The sequence below is a fragment of the Nyctibius grandis genome, chromosome 2 (assembly GCF_013368605.1).
Source record: "Nyctibius grandis isolate bNycGra1 chromosome 2, bNycGra1.pri, whole genome shotgun sequence".
NCBI lineage: Eukaryota > Metazoa > Chordata > Aves > Nyctibiiformes > Nyctibiidae > Nyctibius > Nyctibius grandis.
In genome coordinates this window covers 5,612,289-5,626,941 of record NC_090659.1, presented here as the reverse complement: position 1 = coordinate 5,626,941, position 14,653 = coordinate 5,612,289, and the positions used below count along the sequence as shown (strand labels likewise).

The 14,653-nt window shown below is 48.8% G+C and overlaps 1 protein-coding gene across 2 annotated transcripts; it reads left to right on the top strand.

The window, feature by feature from the left end:
• The first annotated feature begins 18 nt into the window (after nt 1-18).
• Nucleotides 19-9,160, top strand: TIMMDC1 (translocase of inner mitochondrial membrane domain containing 1). 2 transcript variants are annotated; one of them, XM_068425046.1, is made up of 8 exons: nt 19-129; nt 241-406; nt 2,269-2,357; nt 4,933-5,000; nt 6,284-6,362; nt 7,755-7,865; nt 8,185-8,304; nt 8,982-9,160. In XM_068425046.1, exons 1-7 carry the CDS (start codon nt 35-37, stop codon nt 8,282-8,284), a joined length of 708 nt encoding a protein of 235 aa, XP_068281147.1. In that variant the 5' UTR covers nt 19-34; the 3' UTR covers nt 8,285-8,304; nt 8,982-9,160. The 2 variants fall into 2 exon arrangements, with proteins under 2 accessions (XP_068281147.1, XP_068281145.1); XM_068425044.1 differs by having other exon boundaries at nt 8,185-9,160.
• Nucleotides 9,161-14,653: the final 5,493 nt, after the last annotated feature.

Below are 14,653 nucleotides of genomic sequence, written 5' to 3'. Positions count from 1 at the left end.
GCTGCAGCCGCCGCCGCTGCGGGCGGGGAGGGCCATGGCGGAGGGGATCGGGGCCCAGCCGCGGTTCGGCCGCCCCGCGCCGCCGCCGCAGACGGGCTGGGAGCGGCTCAGCGAGCTCTGGCGGCTTGAGTGAGGAGCGGGGCGGGCCGGGCCGGGGCGGGTGTCCGCGGGCGCTGGGCCCGGCGCTGCCCGCCGGCCCCGCCGTGCCGGCCCGGCCCAGCCCTGCCCGTTCCCTTGCAGCGAGCGGCAGCGGTACCCGGAGGAGACGGTGAACATCGTCAAGTCGGCCTTCACCGGGGGAGTCGTCGGCTGGCTGTACGGCGGGCTGCCGGCCTTCTACCACGCCCGGAAGGCCTTCATCGAGGGGAGCCACGGCGAGCTCTTCCAGAACCGCGCCGATGCGGTGGTACGAGCCCCGCGGCACGGCACGGCCCGCCCGCGGAGCCCCGCGGTGGGGGGGCGGGGGTGACACGGGGGGAGCGGCCGGGGTTCCCGTCGGGGGAGCGCAGCGTGCCCGGGCCTCCCGGGGGGGCTCCCCGGGGCGTGCCGGGCCGGGCACCTCGTAGAGCCTCCGGCTGCGGGAAGGGTGCCGTTGGAGGCTGGGGTTTGCGGTGGCCCCAGGGGCCGTGGGGGTTGGCAGGACACGACACGCAGCTCCGAGTGCCCGCAGGGGTTTGGGGCTGCCCGGGGCAAAAATACCGAGGCGTTTGCTGTGAACGTGTAAATGCGGACGGTGCCTCATCTGAGTTAGCTGCTCCGTCTTACCCAGATTCTGCACGGTTAACTTAAAAGAAATTGTCCTTAGTTGCAGAAGAAGTTCATAACAGCATTTACTGTTCTGTTAAATGGCTAATTAATATGTCTTGAAAAGCCTTTTGGCTTTTAAACTTTAGTATGTGGGCAAGAGACTTCTCTCCGTAGTGTCACGCTGGTGGTGTCCTCTTGGTAGTGTGAGTTATTTTAAGACCGTTTAAAATTCTTTTAGCTTATCGCTACACCTCACAACAAAGAACATTTGTGACGTTTTATAGATGTATTTGAACTCTCGGGGGTTTGTTATTCAATTAAAGTGTTGGTTACCTGGATTATGAGGAAGAAAACCCCTTTAAAAATCTGCCTGATTTTACATCATTCTCTATTGAGATTTGGCCCCTGACAAGGTATCGGTGCCTGGCTTCACTCCCTCCTTCTGCTGACTCTGGTGTATCTGCTCCTGGGCACTTACACCACTGGAAGAGACAATTTATTTTCTTTCATGGTATTAACTGGAATATTTTTATTTTTTATGAAGCTTCTGTTTATCACGTCTTTTTAAAAGCCGCTTATTGCCAAACTTTTAATCACCAGTGCTAAACTGCTGAGCTTGATGGTCTCTTAGCATTTAAAGTAGGTGGTTGTTATTTGCTTATTAAGGTTATTATTTATCAATGGTTATTATTTATTAATACTTATGAGCTCATAATAGTGAAGAACTGGTTTCTAGTTGGTCCCCCCTTTCTTCTCCTCTGCTACTATCCCATACTGTCCTCAGCTCTCCCTGTCCCCCCGGATGTGTTTCAGCACTGGGATTAGAAAGACCAGTTGACGTTCCAGAGGAGGGCGACCAAGCTGGTGAAGGGTCTGGAGGGTCTGACCTCTGAGGAACGGCTGAGGGAGCTGGGGGTGTTTAGCCTGGAGAAGAGGAGGCTCAGAGGTGACCTTATTGCAGCCTACAACTACCTGAAGGGAGGTTGTAGTGAAGTGGGAGTTGGCCTCTTCTCCCAGGCAACTCACGACAGGACAAGAGGACACAGCCTCAAGCTTCGCCAGGGGAGGTTCAGGTTGGACATTAGGAAGAATTTCTTTTCAGAAAGGGTCATTAGACATTGGAAGGGGCTGCCCAGGGAGGTGGTGGAGTCACCATCTCTGGAGGTGTTTAAGAAAAGCCTGGACATGGCACTTAGTGCCATGGTCTAGTTGACAGGGTGGTGTCAGGGCAACGGTTGGACTCGATGATCCCTGAGGTCTCTTCCAACCTGGTTGATTCTGTGATTCTGTGATTCTGTTACAAACTGGAGTTAGTTCTTGGTGTTCCTGTTGGTGGCTGGGGTAACCGTGAGCGGCTTTTCCTCTGAAGATGGCCAGTATCATCCCTAAGGGTCCGGGTGTCGTTCCCAAGCAACATCAGTCCCAGGACCCATCGTGCACACTCTGGGTTGCAGCGGACTGGTGGTGCTGGCGAGGCGGAGCGGGGCTGTGGTCTGTAACCTGTCTCTTCTCTCCCCCCAGCAATCTGCACATCGGGCTGGTCTCAGGAGTTTCATCCGCTACGGCTGGCGCTGGAGCTGGAGAGTGGCCGCTTTTGTGACAATATTCAAGTAAGTGTTTCCTGATGGTAGCCAGCGAAGAGCTGGCTTCTGCTCAACCACTGGTGGCAAGGAGCCCTTCGTGCCGGCAGTGCTTGTGGCTCCTTGAGGGAGTAGTGGTGACTGATTGGGGCTCAAAGTGCTGTGTGGGCAGCGAGTCTGATTGATAAGGCATGAACATGAAGAGTATTTAACCTTTTATAATTATCCCAGCACTCACATCTTCTAATGAACCAACACAGACGCTAAAACTGGAGAAGCCCTGTTCCTTACATCTAATCCATGCTGTCACTGACTTGAATGCTGTTCTTCCCTGTGCTTGATGGCTTCTTTCTGCTTTTGCTTCATCCCTTTTTTTGCTTTTTTCTCTGGGAGAATGTTACAGGGTGGTGGCCGTTTCCAGCAGAGCTTTCACAGAATCACAGAATCAACCAGGTTGGAAGAGACCTCAGGGATCATCGAGTCCAACCGTTGCCCTGACACACCCTGTCAACTAGACCATGGCACTAAGTGCCATGTCCAGTCTTTTCTTAAACACATCCAGAGATGGTGACTCCACCACCTCCCTGCGCAGCCCCTTCCAATGGCTAATGACCCTTTCTGAGAAGAAATTCTTCCTAATGTCCAACCGGAACCTCCCCAATTTCTATCCCATGCTAATTTTTCTCCTTTTTGTGATGTCGTGTTACTCCTAGTTTGTATACACTAGCATTACTCACAATTCTCTGTTCTTGTCTTCAAATGGTTGCTGATGATCATCTTGTTATTAAGCAGTCGCTGAACTGAATCAGAGCTACCAGTTGTGTGTAGCTCTTCAGGCCTTTAGATTCTTCCTACACACACAACCGACACAGAGACAGTGTTCTGCTTCCCTGATTTTCTCCCTCAGATGTTTCAGTGCATTTCTGACAACACAGCGGCAAACTAAGCATGCTCTTCCGAGTTAAGCCTTTTAAACTAGGAGTATCTCCTTCCCTGACATTCAAAATAGTAAATTTATGTGTAGTCCTAAAAACCTGCATTGACCACGTCCGCAGGTGTGTTCTGTTTAGATTCCCCTTCTGCTTTAAAGATACCAGTGGTACTGACTGCCATCGTTTTGTATTTCCATCGCCCTGCTTTTTTTGTTCCTTTCTGAATTTCTTCCTTGATTTCTTTCTGGGAGCTTTTGATTTCTTTACATTTTCCTGGGCTTGACATGTAACCTTGTCATCTTCCACCAGACGTCTCCTCTGCGGCCAGGTTGTCGTCCTGTTTCACCACCCCTTTGTAAAAGGCTTTGAAAGAGGGTAGCTGCCACTCAGCGTTAATTGTTTCTGTCGAGTCCAAGTTGAAGGTTCCGGCCTGCGGTTGTGTGAATTTTGAGTTTTGCAGTTTAAACCCAGATTGTTTAGTTTTACGTTGTACAAAGGCTGGGGTGACGTTACAGCGTTGGGAAGGATTGCTGTTGGCATGTAGATGTCATGTAGGAAGCTCACCCAAGTGCTGGGGAGCGTGTGGCTGCTGAACTGAGAACAGAGAGCGTTTGGGGGCTTAACTGATGTTTTTGGAGGAGATGGTGTACCTACCCTCATGCTGCAAGAGTAGGTGACCCTGCTGACGTCGTGATGTCGTGACGTGACGGTCTAGGGAAGTGATCGTCCCTCTGTACTCGGCTCTGGTGAGGCCGCACCTTGAATCCTGTGTCCAGTTCTGGGCCCCGCACTTCAAGAAAGATGTTGAGGTGTTGGAGCGAGTCCAGAGGAGGGCGACCAAGCTGGTGAAGGGTCTGGAGGGTCTGAGCTACGAGGAACGGCTGAGGGAGCTGGGGTTGTTTAGCCTGGAGAAGAGGAGGCTCAGAGGTGACCTTATTGCAGTCTACAACTACCTGAAGGGAGGTTGTAGTGAAGTGGGAGTCGGCCTCTTCTCCCGGGCAACTAGCGATAGGACAAGAGGACACAGCCTCAAGCTTCACCAGAGGAGGTTCAGGTTGGACATTAGGAAGAATTTCTTTTCAGAAAGGGTCATTAGCCATTGGAATGGGCTGCCCAGGGAGGTGGTGGAGTCACCATCTCTGGAGGTGTTTAAGAAAAGCCTGGACATGGCACTTAGTGCCATGGTCTAGTTGACAGGGTGGTGTCAGGGCAACAGTTGGACTCGATGATCCCAGAGGTCTCTTCCAACCTGGTTGATTCTGTGATTCTGTGGCCATGACTTAGCTCTAGGGGTGGGGACTGTCTGCATCAGGTAAGATCTTACTGACACACGGACTCAGCTGCTGGGGGTAAAGGTGCTGCGTCAGGACTGACTGACTGACAGGACCTTTTCATTGCTCAGTTCCTTTTATCCTTGCATATACGATGGAAAAAAATATCTTTGATTAAAAAGAAAAAGAAAGAATATCCCAGATCCAGGCCGGGAATCCTGGTATTCCCCGGCCTCTGGCTGCGCAGCTGCCTGCAGTAAAGTCACAGAGATCACGGCACTTGTGGCTGGCGTGTTGTGCTCTGGACAGATTAGTGAAATCCAGCTTTATTTCAGGCTGTGTTGTGCTACCTGTCTTTTTCCCTGTGCAACTGCTGACTTCTTCTGTGCCTTATCTTTGCAGCACGGTGAGCACCGGTCTGTCTGCGTACCGCAATAAAACCACCATCAGTAATTTCGCTTCGGCGGGAGGTAAGACTGCTGTAACCTTGTGTGCCTTTCTCGTCACGAGCGAGGGTCTTGAAGGGAAAAGGATAAGCAGAAGTCCACATCTCTTGGATTTGAGCAGGTCTCTAGTGTCTGTGCTCCTGGGTTTTGTGACTTTGCTCTGTTGTTTAGCTGCTGCGTGCCGTCATTTGTAACAGAGATATCGACGCGCTTCTGAAACCGTTGGGGAGTTTTGTGGGTATCAGTTCATCTCCAAAATACTTGCTGGAGTTTTTTGGGTGAAAAATACTCGAGTAGGGTAAAGGCAACACTTGGTGCATAACCTGCTCTCATAACCACCTATTTAGCAGGGAAAGCAGTTCTTGTTTCTGCTCTTTAGAACAGTTTAGCACGCTGTTTATAAACTACCCTTTTCATGCTAAGCTTTGTGTGTGTACTTTTGGCAACAGGGCTCTGGGTAAGTGATCTCCTTGTTCAGTTTTTCAGGCTTTATTGCCCTTACAGTGGGATACATGTTTTACTGATCTTTTCTGCCTTACATGGCAGCTACTATTATTAGCTGCTGTTGAATAGGAAAAAAAAAAAGGGGCGTGAGGGATCATGTTCCCTCATGTTCCCTCCTGAGCCTGGAGAGAGCTCGGTTTTACTTTCATAGATACTTCTTAGCATTTCTCGGGGAGTTTTTCTGAAGCAGAAGGAGCTTTGTGCAGTGACCATGTGGTTAAAGACCTGGGGAAGTATTGCAATAACAGCTCAGCTCTGGCTGTGGCAGTGCCTGCCTCTCAGGCTGGGGTGACTGTATGGTGAGGATCCCTCCCGCTGGCCACGGCGCTTGGTTTCTGCTCTCTTAAAAGTGGGTGTCAGCTCATGGAGAGGAGAAATGCAGCAAAGCAGCTCCCTCCGTCTGTATGTGATGGCTGGTGGGGGGCTGTTCGTGGTTTCAGTGGGTTTGGTGACTTTATTGCAGTCTCCAACTACCTGAAGGGAGGTTGTAGTGAAGTGGGAGTCAGCCTCTTCTCCCGGGCAACTAGCGATAGGACAAGAGGACACAGCCTCAAGCTTGGCCAGGGGAGGTTCAGGTTGGACATTAGGAAGAATTTCTTCTCAGAAAGGGTCATTAGCCATTGGAAGGGGCTGCCCAGGGAGGTGGTGGAGTCACCATCTCTGGAGGTGTTTCAGAAAAGACTGGACATGGCACTTAGTGCCATGGTCTAGTTGACATGGTGGTGTCAGGGCAGCGGTTGGACTCGATGATCCCAGAGATCTCTTCCAACCTGATTGATTCTGTGATTCTGTGGTTTTTTTAGCCTTCACAGGAGCCCTTTTCAGGATGCACTTGGGCCTGCAGGGACTGGCAGGCGGCGTCGTGTTCGGAGCAGTGTTTGGGTGAGTTGTGACTGCTGCAGATGAGTGACCAAGACACAGCTGCTCTTTAAGGGTGTTTGTTAGACGGTGGCCACACACACCAAGCCTTGAGTGATCAATAGGGCTACAGAACCTTCCCTTCCTCTCCTGCCTTGAGGAATTTTCTGTATCTCTCTTGGGACCGCATAATGATGACTTTTCATCCAACCTTTAAACTGTTTTTTTTTCCTTCTTTTTTTCTTTGTACGTGTTTTGCTGCTTCCTCAGTGATAAGAATTCAGTGCTCTCAATGGAGCATCTTACTTGCTGCTATTTGCTTATTAGAGGAGGCACTAAGTACTGTTAAACAGTCCTCCTGTCCCCCTTCCTTGGTGTGGTTGCTGATGAGCCCAGTGGTTGTGTGCAGAACATCTGTTTTAAGGAACTCTGTTGTCTGTGGGTAAAGGCAGGAGTGTAAGAGATCCAGCTTCTGGGCTCCCTTCTCAGCTTCATCAGCAACTGCTCCTGTAGCAGCTCAGAATCCAGCCGGTGCACAGGGGGTGCTGGATGTCATGATGACACCTTTTGAAGAAGGGGGCACCCTGGGAACTGCCCCTAGGTTAGGAATCTGTGTAAAAATGATTTTTTTTTACAAAATAGGCTCAATCAAAGCCAAAATGTGGAACAGCAGCCATTAGGAAATGCTGAGGAAGAAACTGTGTGGTTGGGCTGCACAACCCAGGGCTGTAAGGTGACACATCTCTTCATGTCTATCTTGCAGTCGTGTATCTCCTAAAGCTCCCTGGGGCATGGAGGAACCCATGGTTCTCTCTCAGGGGCTCTGTCCATTGGGACAATGACCTCTTAACTCAGGAGAAGTCTGACTTTTCAAGCAGAGTTGGGATTTCTTCTCGAAGTACTGACTTGTGAATATCCTCACAAGTGAATTTGGGGGTCCTGTCTGGACAAGAGAACGAGCTTTACATGTGCTACTTGGCACCGTCAGGATGGTGTCAGCTGTGGGCATGCCTGGAAGCAGCCTAGGGAGCTTTACCAGTGAAAATACAAGTACCTCCAGAGCTGGACAGAAGCTAAGCAGGGGTATAACTGTCTAAATTATGGGTGAGGTGATCTGCGGGGGTTGTTTGGGCACCTTAAATCCTTCCACCCCTTTGCCCTGTGTGTGCCTGTCAATGAGTAAATTCAAAATATGGCATTGAAGGGGCTGCAGTGAGTCATAGCTGAAGACAGGCTGTTTGATGGCTGGCAGTAGACTAGGAGTACCTTAGTCTGTGGTGTGGTGTGAGTATTGGGGAACGTTACGCTTCACTGATCTGGTGGCTGGCCCCCGCATGCTCCTTTTGGTGATGCCAGTAAGTTATTACTGTTGTGTGTCCCCTGGGTGACTTGTGACTTTTCTGCTTCCTCCTCTAGGATCCCTGCAGGGGGCCTCTTAATGGTAATGCAGAAACTGGCTGGTGAGACCTTGCAGGAGAAGAGAAATCGTGAGCGCAGGGAGCTGTATGAGCAGAAGTTAGCAGAGTGGTAAGGAACAGCTCTGCCTGTTCAAGTCTTTGGTTAGAACTATGTCTTAGTCTGTGTGGTTCAAACGTTTACAGAAACCACGACACACTAGGGTTTCTAAACCTGGGTTTGTCTGCCCTTCAGTTTTTGGTGTGTTTCACATAGAACTGCTGATTTAGTCTTGGGGAGAAAAGGCTGTGACAGTGGTTGTGTGACTTATTAAACTCACAAATAGTGCCAGTTCTAGAAGAAACTTTTCAAGAGTTGGGATTCTGCAGTGACGCCTTTGTGAGGAGGATACAGGCATAAAATTACCTTGCACTCTCTCGTCTCTCCTTAGGCAATCCAGGCTCAGTGTGACTGAAGTCTTAGGCCAAATGGAAAGCAACGCCCAGGGAGGACCGGAGATGGAGAGAGCAAGAGAATCTAGTAGCTACTGAGTCTTCCCCAGATCTCGGTTGTAAGCAGCTACAAAGTATTTTGATTCTGCTCATAAAGTCTTCAGTCAAGAGGTCATGGAAGTCTTTTGTGAATGCAGTTATATCCTGTGCACTCGTGAAAAAGCATTTTGCTGAAACTGTTGTTGATGGATGCATATCACTGCACAAGAGCTTGGAAGGGCCAAACCTGTTCCACCTGAGAAGGAGGAAATGTGAACTCTGCAGACTAGGAAGTGTCATCTAGGTTTGGCAGGGGGTGAGGGCAGCCCCAGAGCCTGGTCTAGAACCCATTTCAGTGCTGAAAATGTCCAAACCACCAGCGATGTAAAAATATTCAAGGTAAAGGAGCCTATGAATAATTCAGATGCTAAAGGTACCCTGACTCCAAGAGCTAATTATGCTGTGGTGAAAGCTGCTTTTCAGACAGCGCTTGAAAAACTTTCTGTCAAAGCACAACAGAGGCAGCACGGGAGCAAGTGGTTCTCCTCCTCTCACCATCACCCTGCCACAGCTTGACTTGGTCTGACTGGGACCAATGCCGTTTTGCTGACAGTGGTTTCTTCAGGCTTTTTGGGGAAAAGCACACTTGGTTTCTACAGTACATGGGGTATTTTGTAGTCAATGTTGAGGAAGGGTGGAGGAGCTGGGAATGATACGGAAATACCCTGAAAAAGACAGGTTTTGGGTTCCTCAACAGAAGTGTCCTGAGGGGGCCACAGAGAGGATGACCTGTTTCTGGTGGTGATGGTGGAAGAATTGGCACTGTGGACAGTTTTAACAACAAGAAAAAGGCCTCTAATTTCATTTGAAGGTTGGGAATTAGGGGGTTGCCTTTGGGGTGAAAGTGGTTCAAGACAATAAAACCATCGAGCAGTGGCGATTGTGTGCGTAAGTTCTTTATGTTAGTACAGTGTTTGCATTAGAGAAGTGTATGTGAGTGATACCCCATGAGAAGAGCTCTGAGATCCCACCAGCCAGCACTGAAGTCTGGTGGCGGTGTCAAACCTTCATCTATCTGGGCAGTAACAAAGACAAGAGCCAGGAGAGTGCCAGCTCTGTTTATTGTTTTGTACCACAGATCAACTGTTAAGGCAGAGCTGTTACCTGTGGGTAGGGCTGAAGTTAATGTAGTAATGGCCAGTACCCAGAAGGGCCAGGTGGCCCATCACCATTGCCCTCAAAGCAGAAGGTCAGAATTCTGGTCCCCTTTCTTTGTTGGAGTTTGTTCTCCTGTTAAAGAGAATTACATGCAGGCAGGGGCTTCGGGTCCCTTTCCCACAAGGAAAGAGGAGTCAGTCTGTTCTGGTTCAGTGCTTTTCTCTGTCACAGCTGATCACTGTTGATGGAAATATGAACAGTCGATTCCACAGAGCATATTCCACCCACCCAAAGCAGATTTTTGCCACAGCTTGCTTCCAGGAAGGTGGTGTGTTTTTTGACTTCTGAAGTGAGCATTTTATTTTTTAAACACCTCAGTGTAGTTCATTTCTCAATTGAAGAAATACGTGTGTTTTGGGGTTGGCATCAACCAGCTTTGATTTTCCTTCTCTATGTGTAAGTGGAGGATCTGAATAAGCAGAGGTATGGCTGTGTCTCTCCCCCTTCCCGTTTTAAGCTGTGCATTGGTGACAGTAGTGTTATTGTCCTCTGCCCCCTCAGAAAACATCATAGCAGGCCTTTCCCAGTCACATTTTTGCCGTTGTGGTTACACAGCGATGTTTTATCTTCTTTTTTTTTTTCCCTCTTCTTTTTTTGCTGTTACATCCCCACCCAATATCCCCCATTCTTATCTACACAGCAGTTCTGGTGACGTTTAGCTGTGTCATTGCTCAGCCTTTTTCTATTCCAATTTAGTGGTATTTGCTGTGATGTCTAAAGAATACTAATTTTCTCGTGTCTGACGGTTGATGCGGGGATATTCTTCCATAGGAGGGCAGGCAGAGCCAAGGTGTAGCAGTTGTGTGGATTCTTTCTCCATGTAAGGAAGGGCTGCTAGATGTCCTTATGCTGCACATGAGCAAGGGGAAGCAGAGACTTCCATCTACACTCGAGATCAGCAGCCATTTTTTGCTCTGTTTCCTGCTGAGTTTAGTTCCTTGCACTTCCTCATTTCTTGTATTCAAAGTCACTGTCCAAACAGGGAGTGAAGAGCGGGTTCAGAGCTTATTTTTTTAAATACAAATGTAAGGGATTTTTCACACTCCCACTCCCTTCCTGCCCACCCCCCAGCAAAAGCCCAGCACTGGAGTTATCGGTCCTCCACTTCCAGAGTAGATAACACAAGGAGCAGGGACACAGTGAGAACATCTTTGGCTGGATTTTGCTTTTGTGGAGAAACCTGCATTTGTGGGAGGGAGGAGGAAGACCTGTTGCAAACCGAGTGTTGAGCACCATAGCTACACTGCTCAGTTAATCCCTGTCAAATTGACAGACGTGAGGTACGTGGAAGTTACAAGGTGGGTACCTGAGTGCCATTTTATCATTGCTGTTGAGTACGCCAAGCAGAGCTGTGTTTTGATGCCAGTTGTACCTGTTACAGCTTTGCCAGCCTCCCTTGATGCCACACAGCGTATGTTTTCAGCAGCTGCAAAATGGTGGCTGGGGCTCACGTGGGGAGTTGAAAGGCTCTACCACTTCCCAGCACATAGAACGGACACCTTTTATTACTGAGGAAAGGAAACTGAGTTTACCATTTATTTTTTAATACAATTAAAGGAGGAACCCCGCGAAAAAATGTTATATACAAAACACCTGTGATAAACAGAGCAGCTCACCTGGTACAAAGACCCAGGTATTAAGCTGAAAAGGTCTCACAGAAACCATTTGTGTGCAATTCACTGAATACAGCATAAGGCAACAGAAAAACGTGATTCATAGTATAAGTGCTTAAGAAAAAAAAAACAAAGCAAATAACCTGCCCATCAAGAATATAAACCCAAACTGTTGCTAGACATATTTGTCAGTGAAACTTTTTGTTTCCTTTAGAAGGAGTTATTTAAAGTGTCACAGGAGTCTGTGGTGATGCAGAAATGTTTGGCACAGTGCAAAAGACAAACCCTTCTCCAGGAGGCTGTGCAATCATCAGTCAGGAGCAGAAGCAGAGCGTGGGATAGTCAGAGGGAAAAAGTTGTGCCGGTACAACTGTGGTGTGATTGGCAAGGTGGAAATGCCTCGTGATCATAGCAGGGAAGGAAGCACAATGTTGAAAACGAGCAAAGTAGATACAAAAAGAGGGTGTTCAGCGTGCAAGAAGCTAGGAGTCTGGGCTGGAGAGAACAAGCATAGACTGAGAGAAGAGGAAACTTGAAAAGTATGAAACACCATTGCCCATACACCAAGTCCTGCAATAAGGTCAGGCTGCCTTTTGGAAACACTGCTTTGTGTGTCACCTGTGTTCTGCCTGCAACCAGAATGCACAAGCGCAGAGTATTGTTTCCTTATCACCTGCCTTGTCTCCTTTTCTCTGTCAAAAAACCCTCTGTAAGAACGTTCTGAAGTTCCCATTTCACTTCATACAATGAGAAAGCAGTAAAAAAGCTGATGGGACAGCATGACTGCAGGATAGGAAGGGAGCAGTGTCTTATTTTTTAATAGCGACTTGATCCCTGAGCCTCTCATAGCTCAATCCTCTATAAACTGCTTCTAGTCATCCTATTTCCTCCAGAAATTTCTCTCTCAGTATGTACCTGCTAGAAAAAAAAGTGAAATGGATGGCATATTTCTTTGCTGTGTCCTAGCAAGGAAAACAGCTCAAGCAACAAGGCATCCCACAAAGAGGATGGCGTGGTGCTGTCAGACTTTGGTCTGCCCTGCTAACTGCGCACGTGGGTAGAGCAGTAAGGGAATGGTACAGCTTGGAGTGGGACAGAGCAGAAGGGAAAAACAAACCTGTCAAACTCAGGGCAGGGCTGAGTTAGGTTAGTATGCAGAGTTGCTTAGGAAGCTTGTTGGGGCTCGGGGCTTTTTCCTCTTTTTCCCTCAAAATGAGAAACCACTTTTTCCTACACAGTAGGCAAGAATATCACCCAGATCAGATGAGTCCTGGCCAGTGTTAGCATCCTGTAGGGAACTTCCTTCGAGTCCTGGCTGGGTAGAGAGAACGTTGGCAGAAAGCAGCAGCATTCAATGCAGAGTAAATCCCTATGTCGCTGTGAGAGGCTCCCAAGAATCTGGATAGCCTGCCCTAACAAGTATTCCTAGGCAAATGTACAAACAAAAGCAGATCTATGCTTATGAAGCAAAGCCCTGAGTTACATTTCATTACAGTAGATACATGTGAGATAACCACTGAGTGTTACAGAAATTTAAATGGGGCTTTACCAAGTGTGGGTAGGGAAGAATGCATATAAAAGCTTATACATGTGTATGTGCACACATGCACTCACATGCACCACCACCAGCGGGCTGCACTATGTCAGGTGTGCTCCTGTATCTCAGAGTAATTTAATGGAGGAGCTGTCCCTTGGTGCCTGGGTTGGCGAGGCCGTCCTTTCAGGAGAGGAAGGTTACGAGAACTTCTGCCACTGCTGTAGGTAAGCAATATTAGTTAGCTGTTAGGTGTGCCGTCAGTATGTATCATTCCCTAAAGTCTCTAAGCATGAGGCATAAAGGCTCACCACAAGGTGCTTTTTTCATTAACAGTGTGTGCATTATTGCCTCTTTAGGGGAGAAGGGGCATGTATCTGTAATGGTCAAGTCCGAATCCAAAGTCCTCCAGCACAAAGAACAGTACTGGCAGATACCCGTGTGAGGCTGAATACGAAAGAAGTTTTAGCTGCTCCCAGTCTCAACATGGAGGCACAGCCTGACTTGAGACTGTGTGTCGGGGTCTGGGGTCTCCCAAAGGCCATCTCTGTGTTACTAGAGGGGTAGGTGGGCCTGGGCCACCTGCTAGGGCTCTGCAGGCCCTCTCGTTTTCATAGAGGCAGCATCAAAGCCAGAGGATCCCAAAAGTGGACTGATAACGCTGGAGCAGCACAACGCTGACGACTTTCTTCTGCCCCGTTGCAGGAACATGGAGGGTCTTCCCAGTTGGAATTCCAGTGACCCCATTGCAATGAGACCACCCCACCCATTCTGTGGCGTAGGTGGGGTTTGTATGCATTCACACGAGGTTATGTTGTCAGTCTTTTTGAGCAGTTTTTTACTGCTGTCATCCCCTTTGAGAGAGCCAAAGGGTCAACGCCATAAGCATTGCTGTACAACGGACAGTGGGGACTGCAGTGCGGAGTACACAGGGTGAGAAACCTGAGGGACACAAAGACAAGATTTTACTGATATTTTTCCCCCCTTCTTCTTAATCACAGAATCAATCAGGTTGGAAGAGACCTCTGGGTCTTTTTAATCCTAAATGTAACCCGGAGTGTTGCAGAGCCAAGACGAACGGGCATCACCTGCGATAGCCCTCCACAAGAGGGCCCCTATTACAGTCAAGACAGGGCTGTTGAGAGCGAGACAGCTCAAGGCAGGCGCTACTGTGAGCTACAGCCTGGCTCATGGCTGACTGTGACAGCCTTTGGACCGTGCAGAGGTGCCATCCCTCTGCGATGTGAGGATGGCTAACGAATGCGCTAGCGTTAAGCAGCAATAGGACACGGCTCAGTGCATCACGCAGTTACGAGGTGACAGTCAGCCACTAAGGCAGCACGGTGTCCATCCCTGTCCACAGGCAGCAGCCCTTCCAGGCCCTGGAGTTGGGAAACACCAGCCACTTACAGAAAAAACCTGGCAAACTTTTATAACAGAAGAGGAATGCGGCAGAATGGATTTATTGAGTAGGTGAACTCCTGCCACTCCCGTCACAAAACCCCCCAGAATTCATGCTAACCAAGGCTGTAGTATCTGTTCCAGATAGGGCCTTCCCCAGAGGAAAACATGAGTGGGTGGTCAAGTCTGGAAATGAGACGAGTGGCCTCAGTGATAGTTTCCTCTCCTGCGCATCTCAAAAATGTTAAGCTTTTAGATTGCTGCAACGCACAGCGTGACAAATTCATGACTTGTAGGACTCTGCAGCTGTTACTGTACGGCGTTACCCTGGCAATTCAGCATGCTGTGGTGAGAGCAGGAAATGCAATCACCTGGATAATGATCCGAATAAGAACAGTTAGCTGCTCATCTTTCCTTAAGTCTCTTGACTTGAAAAATGTCTTTTTGGAGGACACAGCCCTGAACACAGCTGAGCTTTCAAGCCAAAATTAATATAATGCTTTGTAGTCATAAAACCTTGATAAGCCAGACTTGTCCCCAGCCCATCCTTCACAACACCTCATTATCAAAAGTGACTCCTTTTAAAATATGAGTGTTTCCTGGGCAAGTCTTAGAGGGGGAGCTTTTCCTTCTCCATTCCTCCAGGTGCTGAAGGGAATGGAG

What these genes read in the sequence shown, in the direction of transcription:
- TIMMDC1 (XM_068425046.1), top strand. Translation starts at nt 35, where the DNA reads ATGGCGGAGGGGATCGGGGCCCAGCCGCGGTTCGGCCGCCCCGCGCCG. An exon ending in GTGTTCGGAGCAGTGTTTGG is followed by an intron (nt 6,363 to 7,754) that starts GTGAGTTGTGAC and finishes TTCCTCCTCTAG; the next exon opens with GATCCCTGCAGGGGGCCTCT. An exon ending in GAGCAGAAGTTAGCAGAGTG is followed by an intron (nt 7,866 to 8,184) that starts GTAAGGAACAGC and finishes GTCTCTCCTTAG; the next exon opens with GCAATCCAGGCTCAGTGTGA.